The 23,814-nt window shown below is 45.7% G+C and overlaps 1 protein-coding gene across 1 annotated transcript in view; it reads left to right on the top strand.

Moving 5' to 3' along the window:
* Positions 1 to 15,655, top strand: part of LOC137529073 (succinyl-CoA:3-ketoacid coenzyme A transferase 1, mitochondrial-like) — a 219,170-nt gene extending 203,515 nt beyond the window's left edge. The window contains exons 16-18 of the mRNA XM_068250995.1: positions 5,546 to 5,626; positions 12,185 to 12,286; positions 15,463 to 15,655. Of these exons, the coding sequence (XP_068107096.1) occupies positions 5,546 to 5,626; positions 12,185 to 12,286; positions 15,463 to 15,504 (225 nt within the window). The 3' untranslated portion in view covers positions 15,505 to 15,655. The remainder of the gene's footprint in view (positions 1 to 5,545; positions 5,627 to 12,184; positions 12,287 to 15,462) is intronic.
* The last annotated feature ends 8,159 nt before the right edge of the window (positions 15,656 to 23,814 follow it).

Genomic DNA, 23,814 nt, shown 5'->3' with positions numbered 1-23,814 from the left:
TGCAGCCCACCATCCACACAGACAAATTAATCCCTCCATGTGTTTGGGTTTGCGACTGTGAAAGCTAACTGAAGTTCTACAGATGGAGAAAGGGCTGATATTGGTTGTTTCTACTGATCAGTTTGTCTAGAGGTGTACGGTAAAGTGATGTCTGAGTCAGAACTGGGGCCATTTCCTTTAGCAGTTTATTTATATTTGTTTTCCTTCTGTCCGGTATATAGCGTGATCATACTGCACAGCACTTTCCATCAGTCTGTTTCAGAGCTTGAAATGTAATATCTCCACCTCTGTCAGATAAGCATACACGCTTATGTGCTGTCAGCAGAGCATCAAACACCATGTAGGAACATCCGAGGCGAAATTAAGAAGCTCTTTCAAATCACTTGCAGGCATCTAACTTGGCGTCTTTGATGGCAGCTCATTGGTTGAGATAAAGAAATGCAGGTTAGCGGCAGATCCTGGCCTCTTGGTCCGGAGCCATACGATGCAGCACACCTCATTAGGATGCAAGGACACGTTTCACTCATACTAATTTGTGAGAAATCTCTTTTGGGGTCTGATTCATGTGACGTGTCCTACATTTTGCGCAGAGCAGCCAGATAACTGACCTGGCCTCACTTTCTCTGCTTGATAGAGTGACGTTTGTAATATTTAATCCGATTAAATCAGATTGTTTAAAATGTGTTGGTTCTCTAGTAGGGATGATCGGAAAGAGCAAATTCTGTTCTGCCGGAATTCGCGGATTCCGCCAGCGCTGAATTCTATCGCTATGAATATTCCGCCGGATTTTTGCGAAATTCCGCGGAATTCCGGATTCCGTCAGAAAAATTAAAATTATTGCAAAATCAACCTTGTTTATGCTATATGGTAGCCCACAGACCCTATTAACTGTTCCCTTAGTCCGGTCTCGTCTTCCGGGGAATTGTAGGATTTCAAAAGCCAGCTTACATACCTTGGCCAGGAATTTGAACCCAGGTCTAGTGTTTGGTAGGTAGCTCTCTTCACCACTATACCACCACCAACACTACATGCTGAAGCCAGCCTAACATGTACCATTATGATATATCCAAGAGAAAAATGAGCTTGCTTAAGGATTTGTAGGATGTCAAAAGCCAACTCACATTGGCCAGGAATAGAACCCAGGCCTACGGCTCTGTAGGCTGCTATCCTAACCATTATACCACCAACACAGCACACTACAATGCTACATGCTGAAGCCAGCCTAGCATGTACCGTTGTGATATATCCAAGAGAAAAATGAGCTTCACTTTGAAAGGTTTACACCGTGATGTAAGCCTGTTGTCTAGGTGATGTTTTCTGTGGGGGGGGGGGGGGGGGGCATAATCTGTGGCAATAGGAAGGAAAAATTAACACTGAGCTGAGTTGAAAAAAACAAAAAACCTGTAGAAAAGGGCAGAAGTGACCTCACTTTTGGCATTGCGGTGAAACAATAAAGATGAAAACGAGCAGAAATATTATTTTCCTTTTTTTCATATTATTCCTCCTAAATCTGACAGTGAACACTAAAAACAATAGTATAGGCCGAAAGTATTGTTCTTGTAACTTACCACGCCCACTGCATGATGTTAATCTCACAACGCCATCCTGAAATTCTACTGTAATAGTATACTTTGAAAACCCAACTACCCCTAAAGTTAAATGAGTTAAAGGAATACTGTAGGTGGTCGGGGGAAAATGAGTTGAAGTTACCCGGGGCTGCTAATGGTCCCTCGCAGACATCCTGTGCCCACGCAGCCACTCACTGTTGCTCCGGCCCCGCCTCCGGCTCACTTCTGGAATTTCAGACTTTAAAGTCTGAAAACCACTGCACCTGTGTTGCCGTGTCCTCCCTCCTGCTGATGTCACCAGGAGTGTACTGCGCAGGCCCGGTATGGTCTGTGTCTGCGCAGTACGCTCCTGATGACATCAGGGGAAGCGAGGACACGGCAACACAGGCGCAGTGGTTTTCAAACTTTAAAGTCAGAAATTCCAGAAGTGAACTGGAGGCGGGGCCGGAGCATCGGTGAGTACCTGCGTGAGCACAGGATGTCTGCGGGGGACCATTAGAAGCCCCGGGGAACTTCAACTCATTTTCCCCCAACCCCCTACAGTATTCTTTTAAAGGAAACATCGAGGAATTAAAAAAAAAAGAAAGTAACAGCTTTACTTACCTGGGGCAGCCGCAGCTCCGCTCTGAGCGGGTGTTCCGGGTCCGTTCTCGGAATTCTGCAAAGGTGCAGTACTTCTGCACCTGTGCAGAACACTCTCCGGCCAGGAGAGCGTGACCTCGCGCATGCGCAGAGGATGCTGACCTGGCCCGGTCAGCAGCTGCTATGGAGGGGACCCCAGGAGACCTGCTGAAAGTGGAGCTGCAGCTGGGACACATAGGCTTCCAGGGGCTAGAGGAAGCCCCAGGCAAGTACATTTTTTTTTTTTAATTCCCGGATGTTTCCTTTAAATTTAATTTGGATGAGAAGTAGATATACAAAGTGTATAGAAGCACAATGGTGGAGAGAACACCTGCTGCACAATCCAATGTGCTTGTCACTGCAGTACAGCGTGCTTCCTCTTCTCTCAGGGTTCAGCTGCTGAGTGGATTAATCAAGTGTGAGGCTGGGTGCACCCGTGTCGGTGCCGGAAAGGGCACGTTTTCTGTCCTGTGCGTTTTTAGTGCATTTTTTTGTGCATTTGCGTTTTTTCCCTGCGCATACGTTTTTCTTGCATTTAGCGTGCATTTTAAAGCATTTGCGGTTCGCATATGTGTTTTGCTTGCGTTTTTATACTGTGTTTTATGCAAATCACTAGGAAATCAACAAGAGGTGGAAATGCATCAGAAAACATTTTTAAAAAAAAGCATACAAACGCATTGAAAAATATATAAAGGAACATTCCATACAGATCACCTGTCAGAAGCACCAGTAATACATTTCAGAATGTAAATCAGGGAGAGGAAAGATTTTACAATGGGCAACCGCTGACTAAATAATCTATAAATGAATATTGTAAAAAAAAAATAAATGAGCAATTTTATTCATTATGTTATTTTCACTACAATTCCAACAACTGTTGCAAGTAGAGCTACAAAATAGTTTTTTTTTTCAATTTAAAAAGTTCAGTTCCAAAGTAATTATTAATATGATAATTAGGAAGGTTGTGCTGTACAGCCTGATTCTGTAGTTACATTTGCCTTCTGTAGCAGAGACCTGCCTGTAGATTTCCTGTTACGTCTATAAAGCTGCAGTTACTTCTGTAGCAGAGATCTGCCTGTAGATTTCCTGTTACGTCTATAAAGCTGCAGTTACTTCTGTAGCAGAGATCTGCCTGTAGATTTCCTGTTACGTCTATAAAGCTGCAGTTACTTCTGTAGCAGAGATCTGCCTGTAGATTTCCTGTTACGTCTATAAAGCTGCAGTTAGGGCTGGTGCACACCGAGCGGCTTTTTGGGCGTTTTCAGATCCGCTTGCGGCTGCGGATCTGCTTGGTCAATGTATCTCAATGGGGTGGTGCACACCAGAGCGGCAGGCGTTTTGCAGAAACGAAAAATGCCTGGGTGAGGCATTTTTTGGATTTCGGATGCGTTTCTGCCTCAATGTTAAGTATAGGAAAAACGCAAACCGCTCTGAAAAACGCCTGTTCAGAGCGGTTTTGCAGGCGGTTTTGTTACAGAAGCTGTTCAGTAACAGCTTTACTGTAACAATATATGAAATCTACTATACTGAAAACCGCAGCAGCAATCCGCAAAACGCTAGCAAAACGCCATAGAAAAATAAAAAAAAGCGTTTAAAAATCTGCTAGCATTTTGCGGATCTGCTAGCGGGTTTTGGTGTGCACCAGCCCTTACTTCTGTAGCAGAGATCTGCCTGTAGATTTCCTGTTACCTCTGTAAAGCTGCAGTTACTTCTGTAGCTGAGATCTGCCTGTAGATTTCCTGTTACGTCTGTAAAGCTGCAGTTACTTCTGTAGCTGAGATCTGCCTGTAGATTTCCTGTTACCTCTGTAAAGCTTCAGTTACTTCTGGAGCTGAGACCTGCCTGTAGATTTCCTGTTACGTCTGTTAAAGCTGCAGTTACTTCTGTAGCAGAGGGCTGCCTGTAGATTTCCTGTTACCTCTGTAAAGCTGCAGTTACTTCTGTAGCTGAGATCTGCCTGTAGATTTCCTGTTACGTCTGTTAAAGCTGCAGTTACTTCTGTAGCAGAGGGCTGCCTGTAGATTTCCTGTTACCTCTGTAAAGCTGCAGTTACTTCTGTAGCAGAGCTCTGCCTGTAGATTTCCTGTTACCTCTGTAAAGCTGCAGTTACTTCTGTAGCAGAGATCTGCCTGTAGATTTCCTGTTACCTCTGTAAAGCTGCAGTTACTTCTGTAGCAGAGATCTGCCTGTAGATTTCCTGTTACGTTTATAAAGCTGCAGTTACTTCTGTAGCTGAGATCTGCCTGTAGATTTCCTGTTACTTCTGTAGCAGAGGGCTGCCTGTAGATTTCCTGTTACATCTGTAAAGCTGCAGTTACTTCTGTAGCAGAGATCTGCCTGTAAATTTCCTGTTACCTCTGTAAAGCTGCAGTTACTTCTGTAGCAGAGGGCTGCCTGTAGATTTCCTGTTACCTCTGTAAAGCTGCAGTTACTTAAAGGGAACCAGAGACGAAGCACCCTCATGTATTTTACCATATATATCAGTGGGAACATTAGAGAAAATGCCTACCTTTCTTTCTGTTTCATTCTGCACTGCGCAGCTTGCTTCTAACCAGCCCTGATAAAATCCCTGACTGAGCATTCAGTCTGGCTTTGCTGAGGAATATTTATAGCTCAGTCTGTGTTCTCTCATGTCTTTTCCAGTCCAAGTCTTGCCCCTTGCTGGCTCTGCTCAGGAATCATTATAGCTGAGTCATTGTAGCAAAGCCAGGCTGATTGCTCAGTCGGTGATTTTATCAGGGCTGATTAGAAACAAGCTGTACAGTGCAGAATGAAACAGAGAGCAGGGTAGGTGTTTTCTCTAATGTTCCCACTGATCTATATGGTAAAATACATGAGGGTGCTTCGTCTTTGGTTTACTTTAATCCCCATATACACGCTCAACAGCGGTCTTGTATGCAGCACAATTATCAAACAACTTTTGTTGTGAAACAAGTTACAACAACCAAAGAATGTGTCTGCTATTGTTCACACATCTGATAAACTTGATAAGAAGTCAATCCAACTGTTGGATTGACATCTTAGCAGTTGTGTGAACAATAGCAGGCAACTTTTTTTTGGTTCTTTCGACTTGTTTCACAACATTCGTTGTTTGATAATTGTGCTTCATAAAAGACCGCTGTTGAGCGATGGGTATGGGGCTTTAGAGACACAATAAATGTATTCTGAATCTGGAGGTCAGTTTGCTTCAGGAGTTTCATATCAATATCATGCATATACTGTATTAAGCCCTCAGGCCAAGTGATGGATTTATTGGGTGAAGGAGAAATAATATGGCAAAATAGCGATGGTGTTTTGGAATATTTCACTTTTACGAGCTGTTTCACAAATAATAATGCCAGGCTTTGTGTTTACAGGGAGGAGTACACAAGATTCTGGATCAATGCAACTTGCCGCTTACTGGTATACAGTGTGTGGATCGCATCATCACAGAGAAGGTAAATGTGCAATAGTTACTGCTTCCACTAATAGGCATTTACATCTAAATGTGTTGCTTATGCATACGCCGGCCTTCATCTTCACTGTTGCTGGGCTTACTTAATCGGGGGGAGGACACAGGGGTTAAAAGAGTAACCCCTATAACTTGAAATTATCCCTTGTTGCTCCAGATTTGGTCTGACTCTACCCCCAGTCTACCAGCCTAGTGCCCTGATCTTTCCCTAATCTCCTCCCTCCTGCCTTAAAGCCAATGGGTACCAGTTTAAAAATAAAAAAGTCAGATACTCACCTAAGGAGAGGGAAGGCTGGGTCCTAATGAGCCTTCCCTCTCCTCTCCCGGTGCCCTTGGTGCTGCGCTGGCTCCCCCGTTCGCGTCCGCCGCCGCAGGGACTTTGGAGGTCTTCGGGAGCACTCGGGCTTCCGAAGACGGGCCGCTCCATACTACATACGCGCGAGTGCGTCATAGAGGGCGCTCGCGCATGCGTACTATGGAGCGGCCCGTCCTCGGGAGCCCGAGTGCTCCCGAAGGCTTCCGAAAGCTCCCGAAGGCATGCGGAAGTGGCAGTATTTGACCGAACTGGTCGAATACTGCCACGGGGGATCCTGCGCGGGACCGGGCACCGGGAGAGGAGAGGGAAGGCTCATTAGGACCGAGCCTTCCCTCTCCTTAGGTGAGGATCTGACTTTTTTATTTTTAAACTGGTACACATTCACTTTAAAGGATACCCGAGGTGACATGATGAGATAGACATGGGTATGTACCGTGCCAAGCACACATAACTATGCTGTGTTCCTTTTTTTTTCTTTTTCTGACTGAAAGAGTTAAATATCAGGTATGTAAGTGGCTGACTCAGTCCTGACTCGGGCAGGAAGTGACTACAGTGTGACCCTCACTGATAAGAAATTCCAACTATAAAACACTTTACTTGCAGAAAATGGCTTCTGAGAGCAGGAAAGAGATAAAAAGGTTCAATCGTTCATAGATTTTTAGCTCTGGCATACTTCAATGAATGTGTCATTGAGCAAAAACAATAAAACAGTTACAACTTAAAAAGTAGATTTAAACATAAAATAAAACTTTGGAATATCTTAAAAAGTCATTTTTAGGAGAAGGAAGATAGATGCAGCTGTTTATTTCATTCGTGCTTTACTGCACGGACATTACGGAAGTGTAATATAGCGGTCCCAGGTCCTGGCCAGAGTGTGGGAAAGAGGAGAGATCGTGGGCGGCTGCATACACACGTTTTTAAAGCAACATCCATGTAAGTACAATATTTGAATTAAAATAAGTTAATGCACTATGGGAGTGCTTCTGTTTCTCTTTTCAAATATGTTCCCTGCCCAATTCCAGCAATTGTGATCCTTGCTTTACACTAACCTGCCCCAATCCTAGCTCTCCCTCTGCTCCCTAACACCCGATGCTCTCCATACTCACCTATCAGGACTGAGCCCCAGGCTGCCAGGTCGGAGCTGCTTTTGCCAGGTGGCAGCTGCCAGTAGTTAAACAACTTAATTTGATGCCACGATTCATGTCTGAATGATCAGCTTTGTCATTTTGAAAATGTTCAGTGGGTTGGAACAACAGTTGTCTTTTTATAATTAGAAGCTACATTGCTCTGTGTGGTTTTTAGATGGAGAATCTGTGAATGGTTTGTTTACTGTTTTGTCAGGTTTTATGTACATTCCATGCATGCTAATCTGTTGTGTTTGGACCACATTGAGCAGCACTGCGCTAGCGGGGGAGGAAGTTTGCTTCTCTGTCGGGTTTCTTGTGAAATCTGATGGAAATTGAGTGGAGAGCAGCGGTTCATCATTCGTTGCTTCCCGGTTGATTGTTTGCCAGATCAGGTCGCTATCAGCCAGTGTATGGCTAAAGGTACCCATACATCACAGTGTTCTCCCCAGGCTCTTTTACCCGGGTGCTCCACCCGGCAAGTTTTGGTGAGCACCCGGCTGTCATCAGCTCAACTCCACCTCTGCTGTAAGCAGAATTGGGCCTTAGAAAAACCCGCCCTGCATTCTTTCATCTCGCCCCACCCGGCTACTTTTTCATGCCACCCAGCTGGAAAAAATTTCTGGGGAGAACACTGCATGAGCCGATGTATGGGCAGATCGACCAAGAGACAGATCTCTCCCTGATCGGAGAGAGATGAGTTGGGCGCCATAAACCGCAGGCCGATCCCTGATCAGTTTCAACATGAAATCTTTTGGGAATTGGCCTCATGATGTTGCAACCCAGCCGCTGTCCCCCAATGTACACGTACACCCTGGTGCCCTAATGTGTGAGACACACTTCCGCCCTGCTAGAATGCAAATCGCGGGCAACCACATGGGGCACAAATCTGGAAGCAGTGCGGAGACAGCCGCGGATGGTAGGAGGTAACTGCACATGGCAGGGGGGGGGGGCACATTTTACACTAGGGGAGATATCGGCCGAATGTTTCCCTGTGTGGAGTGTAGCAGTATTCCACCCTACTTTACCAGTGTTCAAAGAGGATAGTGACGGGTCCTCCAAGGACACCTGGTTACCATCTTCCAGAAGTATAAATAAGCCCAGAGGAACGGCATTTAAAGGCAGCTTAGGGAGTTAAAGACAAAGACAAATAACATATATATCGCGCCTTTCTCCTGGCGGACTCAAAGCGTCAGAGCTGCAGCCTCTAGGAAGCGCTCTATGGGCAGTAGCAGTGTTAGGGAGACTTGCCTAAGGTCCCCTACTGAATAGGAGCTGGCTTACTGAACAGGCAGAGCCGAGATTCAAACCCAGGTCTCCTGTGTCAGAGGCAGAGCCCTTAACCATTAAACCATCCAGCCACCCTCTTCCCACTTTTAGGCCGAGATGAAACTCTGCTGCCGATAGCAACTGTCTCTGCCCAGAATATAGCGTGCCCTCCAGGCCAGAATTTACCTCACCTATAGGCACAGATGTCCTGGCACCCTAGACATCGCCCTCCATGACCCAACAAACCCCCACCGAACTGCACCGCAAGTGTGCTGGCTGGCCCAGCTGTCACTTCTTCCTTACTTCCCTTGCCTGACATAGGTAGCTACAGGTGTCCCATAGCATTAGGTAGCCAGAAGTACCCTTCATATTATGTAGCTAGAGGTGCCCCAAGTATTAGGTAGCTGGAGGAACCTCAGTGTTAAGCAACTAGAGGTGCCCCTGACTGAAGGGAGATTTTGTCAGTGGAATGCTTGCTGAGAGTCTCATCAGGGTTATGCATAAGGAAGGAGGGAGGCACTTGGGAAGGGGAGTCAGCCTCCTTTCCATCATCAGGCACCTATAGGCACAAGCCTACAGTGCCTTATGGTAAATCCGGCCCTGGTGCCCTCCAACAGATGCCCTCCGACGCCTCAGCCTGGAGGATCAATTTTTTTAAGCTCCAGCCAAGAGCATTGTTCTCCCCTCTCACCCCGCCCACTGCATGATGTCACTCCCACGTTCCTCCCTCAGCTCCACCCCCACATAGCTACAGAACTGTACAGCCTCAGCCCTGCTATGTCGCCAATACCCACCAAGAGACATGCCTCATACCTGTGTACAAGGCTTTAGCCAGGGTGCTCATCCTTCAGCTTTGCTACAGATCACATGGATTAACCTATTGTACTACTACAGATAGTAATACTGCTTTGCAGCACTAGCCATGTGGACTAAACCAATCTGCATGTTTCTGGTTACTGTTTCATCATCTAGTTAAGCCATAGCATGCAGTGATATAGCAAAGGAGCTCTGGGCCCTAGTGCAAGTTTTACATTGGGCCCCTCCCCCCATGTACTCTATACATAACAATTGATGCGGCGCACCAAAACCTGCCAATGGCAACTACATTGTCAGAGGTGCAAGAAGGGGATGGGGAACAGCTTGTTAATGATTACTACTGTTCAAAGCATCTAGTCAAGTGATTATTACCAGCATAGCACGAATAGAGAGCTAATACAGTTGAGGGAGGGCCCCACTGGTTCAGGGGCCCCACTGGTTCAAGGGCCCCAGTGTGGTTGCAACCTCTGCACCCCCTATTGCTACGCCACTAGTGGCATGATCAACATCTGTAAAAACAATTGGCAGAGGCATTGCTTTCTCAGCAGGTTCCTTCGAAAGACTTTTGATGGGTATATAATTGATCTATAGGGTGTAGTTATATAGCTTACCTTGCAGTCACTCATTAGGACAGTCTGAAAATAAATGCAGCTTAGGATTGGAAAATGATGAGCGAATCCCCAGGAAGTGCCACATACAGCATTGGTATATAATCAATCATGCTGGTATGGTTGGATGCGTTGTGCATCTGCTGGCCGTACAGATAAATGTGGCAATTGTCCTAGGGTGACACAGGCTGGAGAATGGCCGTGACAAGAAGCTTGCAGTAAATTGTGATTCTTATCTGTCTCAGTACCATGTAGGACCGCTCCATAATTAAATCAATATTGTCTTCTTTAGTGTGGATGTCACATAGACACAGTGTATGCTGCCATTGCATGGACTCCACCAACATTCAGACTTGTATACTAATGCTGCTCCCAACTGAAAGGATAGTTCCTCTTTACGTTATAATTTAAAGCCGATCTATGCAATGGTTTCATCCACTGGCTCTTCTGCCTATATAGTCCTCCCATATATTCCTTAGATTCTCCTAATGCCTAAAGAGAACCAGAGGCAGTTTGTGTGTGTGTGTGTGTGGGGGGGGGGGGGGGGGGGATGAGACATAGAGGATGTTCTCTGCCTCCTGACATGCCTCTGTGTCCTCCTGCTGCCGCTCTCTAACCAACCATCCCCCCATCTCCCACCCACTCCCGAAATTAGCGTCGCTATCTCAAGAGTGAACATGGGAGACGGAATCCGTGGTCAATACGCCCGCCAGGGGTGTTCCTGTAGGGTTTACAGAGCTGCCCTGCTCTCTCTCCCTGGCCACGCCCCCTGCTGCTCCCACCCCTCCCTGCACACTGGGAGAGGTAGAATCAATCTCTCTTTCCAGCTTTGTGACCCAGAACTCATGAAAGTGGGCCAGTTCCGCCCACAGGAGCGACGGTTTTGGCGGCTACCTGATCCGCTCTGCCTCTCGGATTAGGTAGCCTAGTTTTTTTTTTCATTTCATGAGCACACGTCAGGCTTACTTTAAAGGATAAGTGAGACGAGACATTAAATCCATCTTTACTTACCTTGGGCTTCTTCCAGCCCCTAGAAGTCATTTGTGTCCCTCACCGCAGCTCTGGTCCTCTCCAGTGTCCCGTTGGCAGCCTCTAAGGATTGCTGACCCCCCAATGAGGCTGCCGGTGGGACTCCAGAGAAGACCAATGCTGCGGCGAGGGACACAGATGACTTCTGGGGGCTGGAAGACACCCTAGGTAAGTATAGATAGATTTAATGTTTCACCTCACTTATCCTTTGAAGGACACCTAACCCGAACAAGGCTACCTAAGGTGATCCTCTTCTCGTTCTCCCCAGGTAATCTCTACTTGAAAAATGTTATTAGTATATGTTTGTTTATTTGAATGAAAGAGATGAAACAACCCAAAGCATTTATACTTATTTAGGGATTCCTCCAGGCCCCTATCACCATTCCTCCCACTCTGTTCTCCTGCAATTTTCTCCTGTAAATTCCCCAGTGGCCCTCAGTCGGGCTCCATCGCATGTTTGCTAAATCTGGAACTGCACAGAAGCAAAACGCTCCCAGGGACGGGACGCGTGCAACAGGGCCGCACATGCGCAGCAGTCAGCAACTGCCAGGGCTGACTACAGAATGGAGCGGCCCTGGGAGCCCACAGCCTAGGAAATGCTGGAGGTAAACGTTTGGGGTCATTTCATCTCCGGTTTTGGGTGATTTCAGCAGAGCTTTAAATTGCTGGTGATCGCTAGTGCTTTGAAAAAATGCTAGTGTCATTTATAGTATATGGCAGTGATCTCACTGCAGCCAGCGGTTCTCAGAATTCATAAACGCGGTTTATGCAGTACAAGCAAAACGCCTAGCGATCCCCAGTGTGAATGGGGCTTTAGGGCTGGGGCCTTTGCTTCAGCGCGTTACGATCGCTGGTGACCGACAGAGCTGGCTCCAGCTGTGGTACCCTATGAGAGCAGATTTATGTGCCAAAAAACAAGAAAGAGCAAAAAATGTCTCACCTCAGGTACCCTTTAATCCATTAGTTGTGAAAAGGTCACTTTAAAAGTACAGTTGCCCTTGAAACCCATAAACTTGTCTTTAACACCTATGTTTTTCTTTTTCCTATTTAAAGAGCTAAATTAGCTCCCAATCCTAGGTAGATTTCCTGAAAGCACGACCTCACGGTGGGTCTGTCTTAGGGCTGTGTAAGCTGTAATATGTGAATATTACTTCCCTGTACGTCGGGTAAGCCAGGCTCTCCTCTGCATGCTAATGCCTTCATTTCAGCGTCATCCAGGCCAGCAGAGATGATTATCTTGTTATTGAGTCAGGGCCTGGCCGCAGCAAAATGCCGCTCATGGAGGGAGAAGGGACAGATAGTCTGAGACGCACGCGGATATGTCTGAGGGTCTCCAGCAGGCTGATAATAACCAGTGCTTTATTTATGTGTGTGCGTAATAGGCCGTCTTTGATGTAGACAAGAACAACGGGCTGACATTGATTGAGGTTGGTGAAGGTCTTACTGTAGATGACATCAAGAAATGCACAGGCTGCGACTTTACAGTAAGTATTTGGCATCCTAATGCTTTGCGGGTACGCTAATGCATTCTTACCCCCTGAAATTGTACAATCCGTTGGGTAGAATTGTGATGTTTGTGTCAGGTAATGCAAACTTGTGGAAATAAACGGTTGATCATTCTCCTGCTATCATTAGGCCCAGTTCTCACTTAGGTTAAAAAATGTTCCAATCCCAGGACGGATCCTAATGGATGCGGATGGATTCAATGTTAACCTATGGATCTGGTCACATCCGTCCATTCAAACGGATCTGTTCTGCAAGTTTTTTTGCAGCACCAAATTTTCTGGACCGTTGAGCTCAACAGAATGGAAACGGAAGCTAAAGAGAGCTGCAGTGGGGGCAATGAAAAAAACGGGAACGTTTCTTCACACTAATGAAGAAATGGACCGGTCTAAATAGAAAAATCCACTTGGAGGGGGGGGGGGGGGGGGGGGGGATGTGATGAAACGGAACGGAAGCAGCTGAAAGGTAAAAGCAACCGAGTGAAAACTGATCCGATCGACGGGGGATCAGATTTGTTTTCACGAATCCGTTTGTCACTGTAACACAAGTGTGAACCGGGCCTTAACCTGTTTTCACAGCCAACATTTTGCAAGAATAAAATGCTTTGCAGTTTACTTTTGGATGTACTTTTCAATATTTGCATTTGTATGTAAAAAGGTACATGGAAATGAAATTCCGGTGTCTTTGACTATTCGAATGCCCATGTTGGAAGTGGGCTGGATATACCCGAGATCTGAATCACGCATGCCCCATAAACATGTGCTTTATATTTACTCACGCTCAAAGAGGAGAAGATATACGTATACAGTAGTTACATAGTGAGTTTGGTTGAAAAAAGAAGTCCAACCCAAAAAATAAATGAATAAAAACACCATCCTGAACCTGCACATATCCCTGTAGATCCAGGGGAAGTCGAAAAACCTTACAAGGCCTGGGCCAATTAGCCTTAAAAGGGGAAAGAAAAATTCAGACTCCAGAGGACAGTCAGATAAATCCCTGGATCAACTACACCAGGAATTACCTAGTAATTATAGCCGTGGATGCCCTTCAATGCAAGGAAAGCATCCAAGCCCTCTTTAAATGCAGATATAGAGTTTGCCAAAACTACTGCCTGAGGTAAGATGTTCCAGATTTTAACCACTCTCACGGTGAAGGAACCCTTTCTAAATAGATGGCAAAAACTTTTTCCCTCCATACGCAGATCATGTCCCCTTGTCCGTCCAACAACTCTAGGGACAAAAAGCTCATCTGCCAAGCTTTTGTATTGCCCTCTGATGTATTTATACATGTTAATTAGGTCACCTCTCGGTCACCTTTTTTCCAAGCTAAATAAGCCATTTTGTTCAACCTTTCTTAGTAAGTGAGATCTTCCATCCCCCTGATTAATTTAGTTGCTGGTCTTTGTACCAGTTCAAGAAGGTCAATGTCCTTTCTATAGTGTGGTGCCCAAAACTGTATCCCATACTCCAGATGTGGCCCCACAAGTGATTTATACAGAGAGAGTCATATACTAGCCTCTTGTGATATTATTTTCCTTTTTATGTATCCCAGAATTGTATTTGCTTTAGCTGCCACAGCTTGGCATTGTATGCATGAGCACATGCTTTTGTTGGGCATTAGCAGTTTATAAAGTTGCGCATCCTAACTTGTGTTTAGCGCTTTTCTCCTGTTGGACTCAAAGCGCTTAAGAGCTGCAGCCACTGGGGTGCGCTCAAGAGGCCACCCTGCAGTGTTAGGGAGTCTTGCCCAAGGACTTCTTACTGAGTAGGTACTGACCATAGCCAGGCTTCAAACCCTGGTCTCCCATGTCAAAGGCAAAGTCCTTAACCAGTACACTACCATGCACCACCCCATTGAACTTCCAGGACCCTGTGAGTAAAACAGAAGAATGGGAGGTGGCCCTCAGGACCACAAGCAGCAGTAAGGGCTGGAACCCACCACAAAGCACTATTGCAATCGCTAGTAATTTGTGGTAGAGCTTTGTGAGCAATTTTAGAAGCCATTTCCCTGCTCCTATACATTAGAGTGGAAACGCTCCCAAAATGTCATGAGATTGCGATTTCCCTAATCACAATCGTTCTAGTGGGATCCACGCCATCCACTTACATTGGAAAAGCGTTTTGGGATTGAAAGCAATCCGAAAACACTGCCAAATACGCTCTAGTAGGTCCTAGCCTTAACGGAGTTCTGGTGTGTGTGTGTGTGTGTGGGGGGGGGGGGGTTGAAAATAAAAGTGGACACTTCCCTGGGGCTTCTATCGGCCCCCTGCAGCTGTAATGTCCCACGCCATCCTCCAACGATGCTCCGGTCCCGGTCTAATCCGCGGCTGTGCGGCCGTGGTCGTGTGCGTCATCGGGAGCTTACTGCGCTGGTGTAGTACAAGAAAACTTTGTACAGCGCCTACGCAGTAAGCTCACGATGACGCGTGGGAGCAACCACTATTCGTCTTCTTAGACAAATGTCAGACCAGGACCGGCGGCGGGGAACAGGTGATCGGAAGAGCACGGCGCAGGACATGACAGCTGCAGGGGCCCGATAGAAGCCCCAGGTAAGTGTCCGATTTTATTTTCAAGCATCCCTACCCACACACACAGAACCCCTTTAAAGTAGACCTGAGATGAACTAAAAGAAGGAATTCATACATACCTGGGACTGCCTCCGGCCCCCTTCAGGCTGATTGCTTCCTCGCCACCATCCTCTGATTCCTGCATCCTCCCTTATGGCTCCCGGTAACTTTGGGAGTCGGAGTTTACTGCACATGCCCGGACAGGCCCCATTGCGTTCCCGTGACCAGGAGCGTTCTGCACGTTTGCAGTACTTCTGCGCCAACTGGCCGAAGTTACCGGGAGGATTGCAGAGGATCCAGGAGTTGGAGGACAGCAGCGAGGAAGCCCCAGGTATGTAGGAATTCTTCCTTTTATTTCATCTCAGGTACATTTTAAGAGATTTGCAAAACTTATAGGAGACCCACAATTTATTTTGTTTCAAAAAAATTTAACTTGCTACAAGTTGGCGTTACATAAATTCAGTTTTGTTTTTCCATATCCATGACATTCACCGTCCCTATTATACCTGACTAAATCACGCCCTGTAGGTTAATAATAATGTTGATGTTACTTGATGTCTGTCAGATGTATAATTTTCTCTTTCTCGCCAGGTGTCACCAGACCTTAAGGCTCTGCAGCAGATCAGCGATTAGAACCTTTGGAATTTTCAGAATTGACAGATGATTGCAATAACCTTTTTTAGATGGACTTTGTGTTCTGATTTTATTATCAAGGACTCCTTTTCTAACATGACAGAGGACGGGCGGGGGAGGACCGTGACTCTTAATAAAACATTTCATAAAACTGTGTATCTGAGTCTTGCTAGTGCCAGCTTGTCCCAAGGCTTGTGTAAAATCAATTACTTTTCTCATCAAATCAATGGATGTGGATGGCTGTACGACAGGACCTCTCCAAAACACTCACCACGTGGTTCATATTTGGGCAGTTTGCCTGGCAGCCATGTAATTGTTCACCATGGATAATGATGGAGCGTTCTGTACACACAGATAGGCAACCGGAATAACAAGTTAGAAATCTTTACTGAAGAAAAGCATGCAGAGATAAATCTTACTTAGAACAGAGAGAATACAGAATGAATACAGGAAACTACAACACCATAGAGATCATCATCACTTTTTTTATTTATTTATTTTACACAGTGACATCTTGTGGTTGTTTTACTTTACTGCAGTTTAGGTAATAATCCTGTTGATACTTTCAACAGATAATACATTGAAATAAATATACACAGACTCTAGCTCTGAAGAATCGGTGAGAGGACAATTTGCCAGGTTGTATGTAAATTAAATGCAAATTGTATGCTGTCTGGAATTGGGCCAGTTACATGCATGTCCAGCTGAAATGGATTGGCTCCATTCAAACGTCATTAAAGGGACTCCGAGCAGTGAAGAAACTATGGAAAGATGCATATCATTTTGAAGCTCTTTCTCCTCTTTCCAACAATATATAAACCACCACCCTACGCCTTTTAGTTTTCGCTATTTTCACGATAAAAATCGCAGCCGCGATTTCGATCGTGAAAATATTGAAAACTAAAAGGCGTAGGGCGGCGGTTTATGTGTCGTTGGAAAGAGGAGAAAGAGAGCTTCAAAATGGTATGCATCTTTCCATAGTTACTTGTATTACACAGGACGACTTTTCCCCAAAGTCAGCAGCTGAATGGAGCTGCCGACTTTGGGGAAAAGTCGTCCTGTTTTATACAAGCAACTATGGAAAGATGCATACCATTTTGAAGCTCTCTTTCTCCTCTTTCCAACGACACATAAACCGCCGCCCTACGCCTTTTAGTTTTCGATATATTCGTGATCGAATTCACGGCAGCCGCGATTTCCATCACGAAAATAGCAAAAACTAAAAGGCGTAGGGCGGCGGTATATATATCGTTGGAAAGAGAAGAAAGAGAGCTTCAAAATGATATGCATCTTTGCATAGTTTCCGCACTGCTCGGAGTCCCTTTAAATTGCAAGTATGGTATAAAATAATTAATAATAGTATAAAAGGCACTTTTTCACTGCACCCGTAGGAAAAAAGGCAATAAAATGCATTGCCTGCAGGGTTGGGACAGGGTTTCCTAGCAACAGAAGCAAACACTATACAGCATTCCCTAGTGGTCTAGTGGGCCCCCCTCCCTCCCATATACATTTCCCTAGTGGCAGTGGTCCTATATACATTTCCCTGGTTTTAGTGGTAGTGACTCCGTACAGAGAAGACCAGGCTGTGTGTGGTGGGGTGCTGTGATCGGCGCGAGTGAGGGCTTGGTGAGTAATGGCGCCAGTGATCGCTTCAGGAGGGGGTTCAGGGGGTGGGGGGCAACTATACTAGCGCACCTATAGCTAGCTACCTTTACTGGGGACCCCTATACCTGGTTACCTATACTGGGGCACCTATACCTGCATACCTATATTGGGGGCACACAACATTCTCGAGCCCACCGGGGCTGGGAGCAATTTGGCCTAGAAACTGCCCTGATAGGAAGCTAAAACATAGCTTCCAATGCGCACTCTGCATCATGCACTTGGGGGTCTTATACTTGAGTTGGCTTATACTCCCCATTGGCGTGCTTCTGGGGGAAGTCAAACACATACTCCCTTTTTAAGCAAATCTGGCACAAAAATAAACGTATGAGATAAGGAACTGTATGTGTAGTACAGCTAAGGAATAGCACATAAGAGTCTCATATTGTTTTCCAGTACAGGAAGAGGTAAAAAAAACTTCCTATTTATGCAAAAAAAAGTTTTTATGAGCTATTCCACCCACTGGCTCCAATACAGTCCTGTTTTCTGATGGACTTGAACAGCCAAGAAACAGTGAGAGCCAGCTTGAGATAAGGTTTTACTGCAGGAAAGTTCAAAGGGTCATTATTTCTGCTTTGTTTTATAGCTTAAAGGGAACCTAAACTGAGAAGCATATAGATTTTTCCTTTTAAAATAATACCAGTTGCTTGACTCTCCTGCTGATCCTGTGTCTCTAATACTTTCAGCCACAGCCCCTGAACAAGCATGGAGATCAGGTGCTCTGACTGAAGTCGGTCTGGATTGGCTGCATGCTTGTTTCAGGTGTGTGATTCCGCCACTACTGCAGCAAAAGAGATCAGCAGGACTGCCAGACAACTGGTATTGTTTAAAAGGAAACATCCATATCCCTCTCAGTTAAGGTTTCCTTTAACCTTCTTGGCGGTAACCCTGAACTGAGCTCGGTGTAAGCCGCCGCGGAGGATTTCTCAGGCCCCGCTGGGCCGATTTTCATAATTTTTTTCTTACAACACACAGCAAGCACTTCGCTTGCTGCGTGTCCGGGTCGATCGCCGCTGATGCGCCGCTACCCGCCACGATACAGGACCCCCCCGCATACCCCTTGCGCAGCCTGGCCAATCGCCGCCAGGCTGCGCTATGGGGTGGATCAGGACTCCCTGTGACGTCACGATGTCGATGACGTCACTCCGTTCGTCACCATGGCGACGGGGGAGGCCCTGAAGGAAATCCCGTTTAGAACGCGATTTCCAGATGGGCTTGATCGCCGGCGGAGATCGGAGGGGTGGGAGGGAGGCCGCAGGGAGGGGGGGAATCATGTAGCTAGCGCTAGGCTAGCTACATGATAAAAAAAAAAATTAGGCTTAAAAGACCTCCCGCGGCCGCGCAGCCGCAGAACAATTAACCACCAGGAGGGTTAATAGACGGTGTGGTTTTAAAACTGCAACTGTGACAGTATGATGCAATGTTATATATATAAAAAAAGCTGTATAACTGAATATAAGAATAAGAGACTTATTTGCTACTAATGTACTATTCCTTATCCATACTACACATTCAATTCATTATATCATAAGTTGTTTTATTTTTTACCTTCATGTTTGCTTTAACAATCACCCTTTCCATAGAGCAGAAAAGGGTGTGCAGACAGAAGCAGAGCAGCACATCTGTACAGTGCTTGTCCTAACCTGCTACCCCAAAACACCTACTAGCTCTAACAATTGTGAGAGTTGTCATTTTTCATTAGTCTGACCACAGCAGAATCAAGTATTGCAAAGTACATTGCATTGCATTAAAAACAAAAAGAAAGTACAATTGTTTTATACGACAAAATGTAGGTTATTTTTCAGCATCAGATCTAATAAATATGCAACGAAACTATAGTTTGTGCGTTCTGTTCTTTTTCTGTATATTTTATCTGATTTTATACTTTGAACTCCAGCCCAGTTTATCCCCAGAGCTTCCATAGCTCAGCAAGCAAATATTTAGCTTTTTATCCGTTGGATCGGAGGTTCATTACTCTTTCCTTGTTTGGAGTTTTTTCCTATAAAATATTTATATTTTATTATTTTCACGGGGCAAGCACATATTTGGAGAACATTCAGTTTTACTTTATTGTTCTGTAATAAAACTTGAAGTATGCCTTGCAATTTGTACACAGACAGTTCCCTACTTACAAATGACTCAACATTTCAGAGATACAAAGTTGTCTTCATGTACAAAATATACAATACTATCTTTTTGTTACATATTTTGTTACATATTTTTTTGTTAAAGAGACACTGAAGCGAAAAAAAATAAAATAAAAAGATATATTGATTTGTATGTGTAGTACAGCTAAGAAATAAAACACTAGGAACAGAGACATAAGTCTTAAGCTGGCCACTAACGGTCCAATTTCTAGCGAAAAATCGTTCGAGCGTTCAGAAATTCTGATCGGATTGGTTGTAAATAATCTCCATTGGTGGACACAATCGATTATGAACGAGTGAAAAAAATGTCGCCCGATTGAATTTTCGTCGAACGAAAATTTGGATTTTCTTGGTGGTCGTGATAGATAGGAAGCAATGATTGGTTAGTTGATGGTGTAGTGAACGATTTTTCGTCTGATCAGAATTTCTGATCGCTCGAACGATTTTTCGCTAGAAATTGGACCGTTAGTGGCCAGCTTAATATTGTTTCCAGTACAGGAAGAGTTAAAGGGGTTCTCTGGGAGGGGGGATGGGGAACAAACACTTACCTGGGGCTTCTACCGGCCCCTGCATCTCATCCAAATGCAGCTGCATGGGCATCGCCGCGCAGCCGCAGTTGAATGAGATGCCGCGTTAGACCGGGGGCCGGCGGCGGGGAACGGCAGATTGTTGTACGTTGGAGGACAGCGTGGGACATTACAGCTGCAGGGGGCCGGTAGAAGCCGCAGGTAAGTGAGGCTTACTGCGCAGGTGCAGTACAAGAAAACTTTGTACTGCGCCTGCACAGTAAGCTCCACGACGCGAGCGAGATCACGCATTATTCGTCTTGTTAGACGAATAACTGCCCGGGGCTGGTAGGGGGAAACGGGTGATCGGAGGAGGACGGCACAGGACATAATAATAATCTGAACATTTATATAGCGCTTTTCTCCTGTTGGACTCAAAGCACTCAAGAGCTGCAGCCACTGGGACGCACTCAAGAGGCCACCCTGCAGTGTTCGGGAGTCTTGCCTTGAACTCCCTACTGAAAAGGCACTGACCCTAGCAAGGATTCGAACCCCGGTCTCCCACGTTAAAGGCGGTGCCCTTAACCAGTACACTATCCAGCCACTGCTGACATGACAGCTACAGGGGGCTGATAGAAGTGTCAGATTTTATTTTCAACCGAGAGAACCCCTTTAAGAAACTCCAGTGGTTATCTATGCAGAAGAGCCATTGAGCTCCACGACTTTCAAAGTCGCAGAGAGCTCTGCCTTCTGAAGCTTATTATTTCAAGTGTCTTTCAATGTATTTTTTTTTTCTTTGCAGAGAAGGGTTCAAAAGTTCACTAGCCTGCTCTGTAAAATCATTTAGAATGCTGAGTAGTGTGTAAACTGAAAATAAAAATAGAGAATATTTTCTTTGCTACTAATGTTCTAAAAATTATCCGTACTACACAACCAATTCGTTAAATCATATATTTTTTTTCCGCTTCAGTGTCTCTTTAAAGAGTACCTGAGGCGGGGTGGGGGTGGGAGACCGATGGGACACAGAGGCATATTCTCTGCCCCCCACCGCTGCGCTATCACACACACTCCCCATCCACCCACCCACCCGAAATTAGCGACAATGATTGTCGCTATTTTGGAGGTATTCCCTGTTTAAACGCTGACTAAGGGGATTCCTGCAGGCTTTCCCCAGCTGCCATAGGGCAGCTGTCTCTTCTCGGCCACGCCCCCTGCCGCTCCCCAGCCTCTCTGCACGCTGCTCTATGAGAGCAGCTCTTCCAGCGTTGTGACCCCGGTGGACACGCAAGTGAAAGCAAAGGGCAGAGGTGGCTGCTACCTGATCTGCCCGGCCCCTGAATCAGGTAGCATTGATCTTTTTTTTATTTCGAGCCCCACCACTTTAAATGTTACACTTACAGTATAGTATAAACTGTTAAAAGTACAGTAGTTTAAAACACTTTAGAAGCACATAAAAAAACAACCTAAAACATAGTATATACAAGGGGCCATATGCAGTTCACTTTTTCTCCTTATGCTGGGAATACACCATGAGTTTCGGCAGATAGATTACTGGATGACAGTACTTTTTTTTGCCTACTTTTGGTATCTTTTTTTTCATTTGCAGAGTGCTGAAAACTTACTTTAAACCATACATGTCAAACTCCAGCCCGCGGGCCCAATCTGGCCCTCAGAGCCATTAAATCTGGCCCTCAAGTGTTTTCCTCACTGTGCATTATGTTTGGCCCACTCAGTCTAGACCACCAGGGAAGCTATATAGGGGGAGGTAGTGGAACACTAGGTAACTGTATAGGTGAGAGTGGGGGACTCTAGACACCAGGGAACTGTATAGGGGAGGGAGGAGAGCCACTAGACACCAGGGAACTGCATAGGGGTTTGAGGGGGGGGGGGGCTGAGACACCTGGGAACTTTATGAGGGGGGAAGGTGGCCAGTGGACATTGAGGGTGGCCCGCGACTAGGTCCCAATGTACAACTTCGGCCCACTTTGTATTTGAGTTTGACACCCCTGCTTTAAACAAAAAATGAGACTCATCTCTTAAGAGAAAACTTAGGAGAAAAAGTGAATTGGATATTTCCAAATCCAGAGATGTCCAAAAGTAAATAATTTATCCACATATCACCATGTTAAACACAGGACTCAACTTACAAGCAATCTCCATGTAATAAAAAAAAAACCTTTGAGGAATACTTACCTCATGAGTGGGAATCCTCCCGATCCAAACGAGGCTTCCCCCTTCCACCTCCGTCACACAGTGGCAGTGCTAGAAGTCCAAAATATACCTTCGGGGGGAATGGCAAGCATATAAATATTTACCTTCTCAGGAGTGGTAGCAGCTCTCTGCTCGCACTCAGGCAGGAACATCTGAGCCTGATCAGGTCCACTTTACTGCACAGAGGCGAATAAGCTATTTTTTCCGGAGCCCATCGGGAAGCCGCTACTGTGCCTGTACTGGAGTTGGGAAGGTACTGTATATTTTGGACTATGAGTCACTTTTTCTCCCCCATAAGTGGGGAAAAAAATATCACTGCAACTTATGGTCCAAATGCAGAGAGTTCCTGACTTGTGAACGCCCAAGGGGCATAGAGAACGACACAAGGGAGACACAAAGGGGCATAGAGCAGGACAGAGGCAAACATATACGGGACAGAGGAGGACACGGAGACACGAGGTATAAAGGGGCATGAGGTAAAGGGGGCATAATTCACAAGATGCCCCTTCACCATGGATGCACCAGGTATAGTATATTTGTTTTCCCCTAGTTTTTGTCCTCTAAAGCTAGGTGTGTCTTATGGTCATGGTCAGGAGCGTCTTATAGTCCAAAAAATACGGTAAATATTGTAGGCGCTACTGCTACACAGCCGGCATCGTCGGCTGTGGTTTCAGGAGAGCTAGCTCTGCCACCGTGGGACGGAGGACGTTGGAGCCTCATTAGGATTCAGACGCTTCCCCCTTCCGAGGTAAGTTCCCCCAGTGGACCAATTTTTCATTACAGTGTCTCTGTAGTGGACCACCTGTGTTTCGTCTCTCAGTTCCATGCCTGTGTGATCTGCACAGCGGACTGGCCAATCACATCACTGAACACGGTGGCATGATCAGCTGATGACACCTCATCTAATTCAGCTTGAGAACCTCAGCTACCTATGAGTGGGAAGTCAGATTGTGCCATGATTGACAGTCAGCCCACAACCCCATTTCTGATGACTAGCAGCAGAAAATAATAAAGAACTTCGAAATAGGAGAAAAGTATGCTTGTTTATGCATCTATACCATCTGTGTGAGCATATATGGCATTATCAAGTTGCTGTATGTACTTGAATATAAACTGAGGGGGGTTTTTGGTTCCAGAATGACATCCTATTAGAGATGCGAGCAAACAGTTCGCCAGCGAATCTCTATGTGCCTGCACTACTTCCGGGTCGCTATGACCCATAGTAGTACGGCTGCGCTGGGCCGGTGGTGCGCATCTTTGATCGCGCGCCCATTGCCGGGCACTCTCTGCGCATGAGGGTGACGTCACTCATGACGTCATGCACATGCGCAAAAAGTGCCCGGCAACAGGCGCGCGATCAAGGACGCGCACCGCCGGCCCAGCGCAGGCGTACTACTATGGGTCATAGCGACCCGGATGTAGTGAGGGGTTCGCCGGCGAAGGGTCCACATACCGTTCAACGACATCCCTACATCCTATATGGAATCTCAATTCATATTTGCAGAGTGCACAGTGGAACATGCCCGTCCTGCTGCAAGTGTGCACCTCCCACTGGCACTGGGGCACTTCCTGGAGTGCACCAATGAGAGATATTGGTATAACTACCTTTCCCTTAGTTTAGCCAATGGCAACATAGTTTGGTTGAAAAAAGATCTCCATCCATTAAAGTGGACCCAAATTAAAAATACAGGATTTCAGAAATAAAATCTATTTTCTAACTTATAATAATAAATAGCAGCCTTTTTTCAGCTGCATGATGAAAAATATGAAATATTTTACATGAT

This window comes from Hyperolius riggenbachi, chromosome 1, assembly GCF_040937935.1.
Source record: "Hyperolius riggenbachi isolate aHypRig1 chromosome 1, aHypRig1.pri, whole genome shotgun sequence".
Taxonomy (NCBI): Eukaryota; Metazoa; Chordata; class Amphibia; order Anura; family Hyperoliidae; genus Hyperolius; species Hyperolius riggenbachi.
Note: the sequence above shows the minus strand (reverse complement) of the source record. Positions and strands in the feature narration are given on the sequence as shown.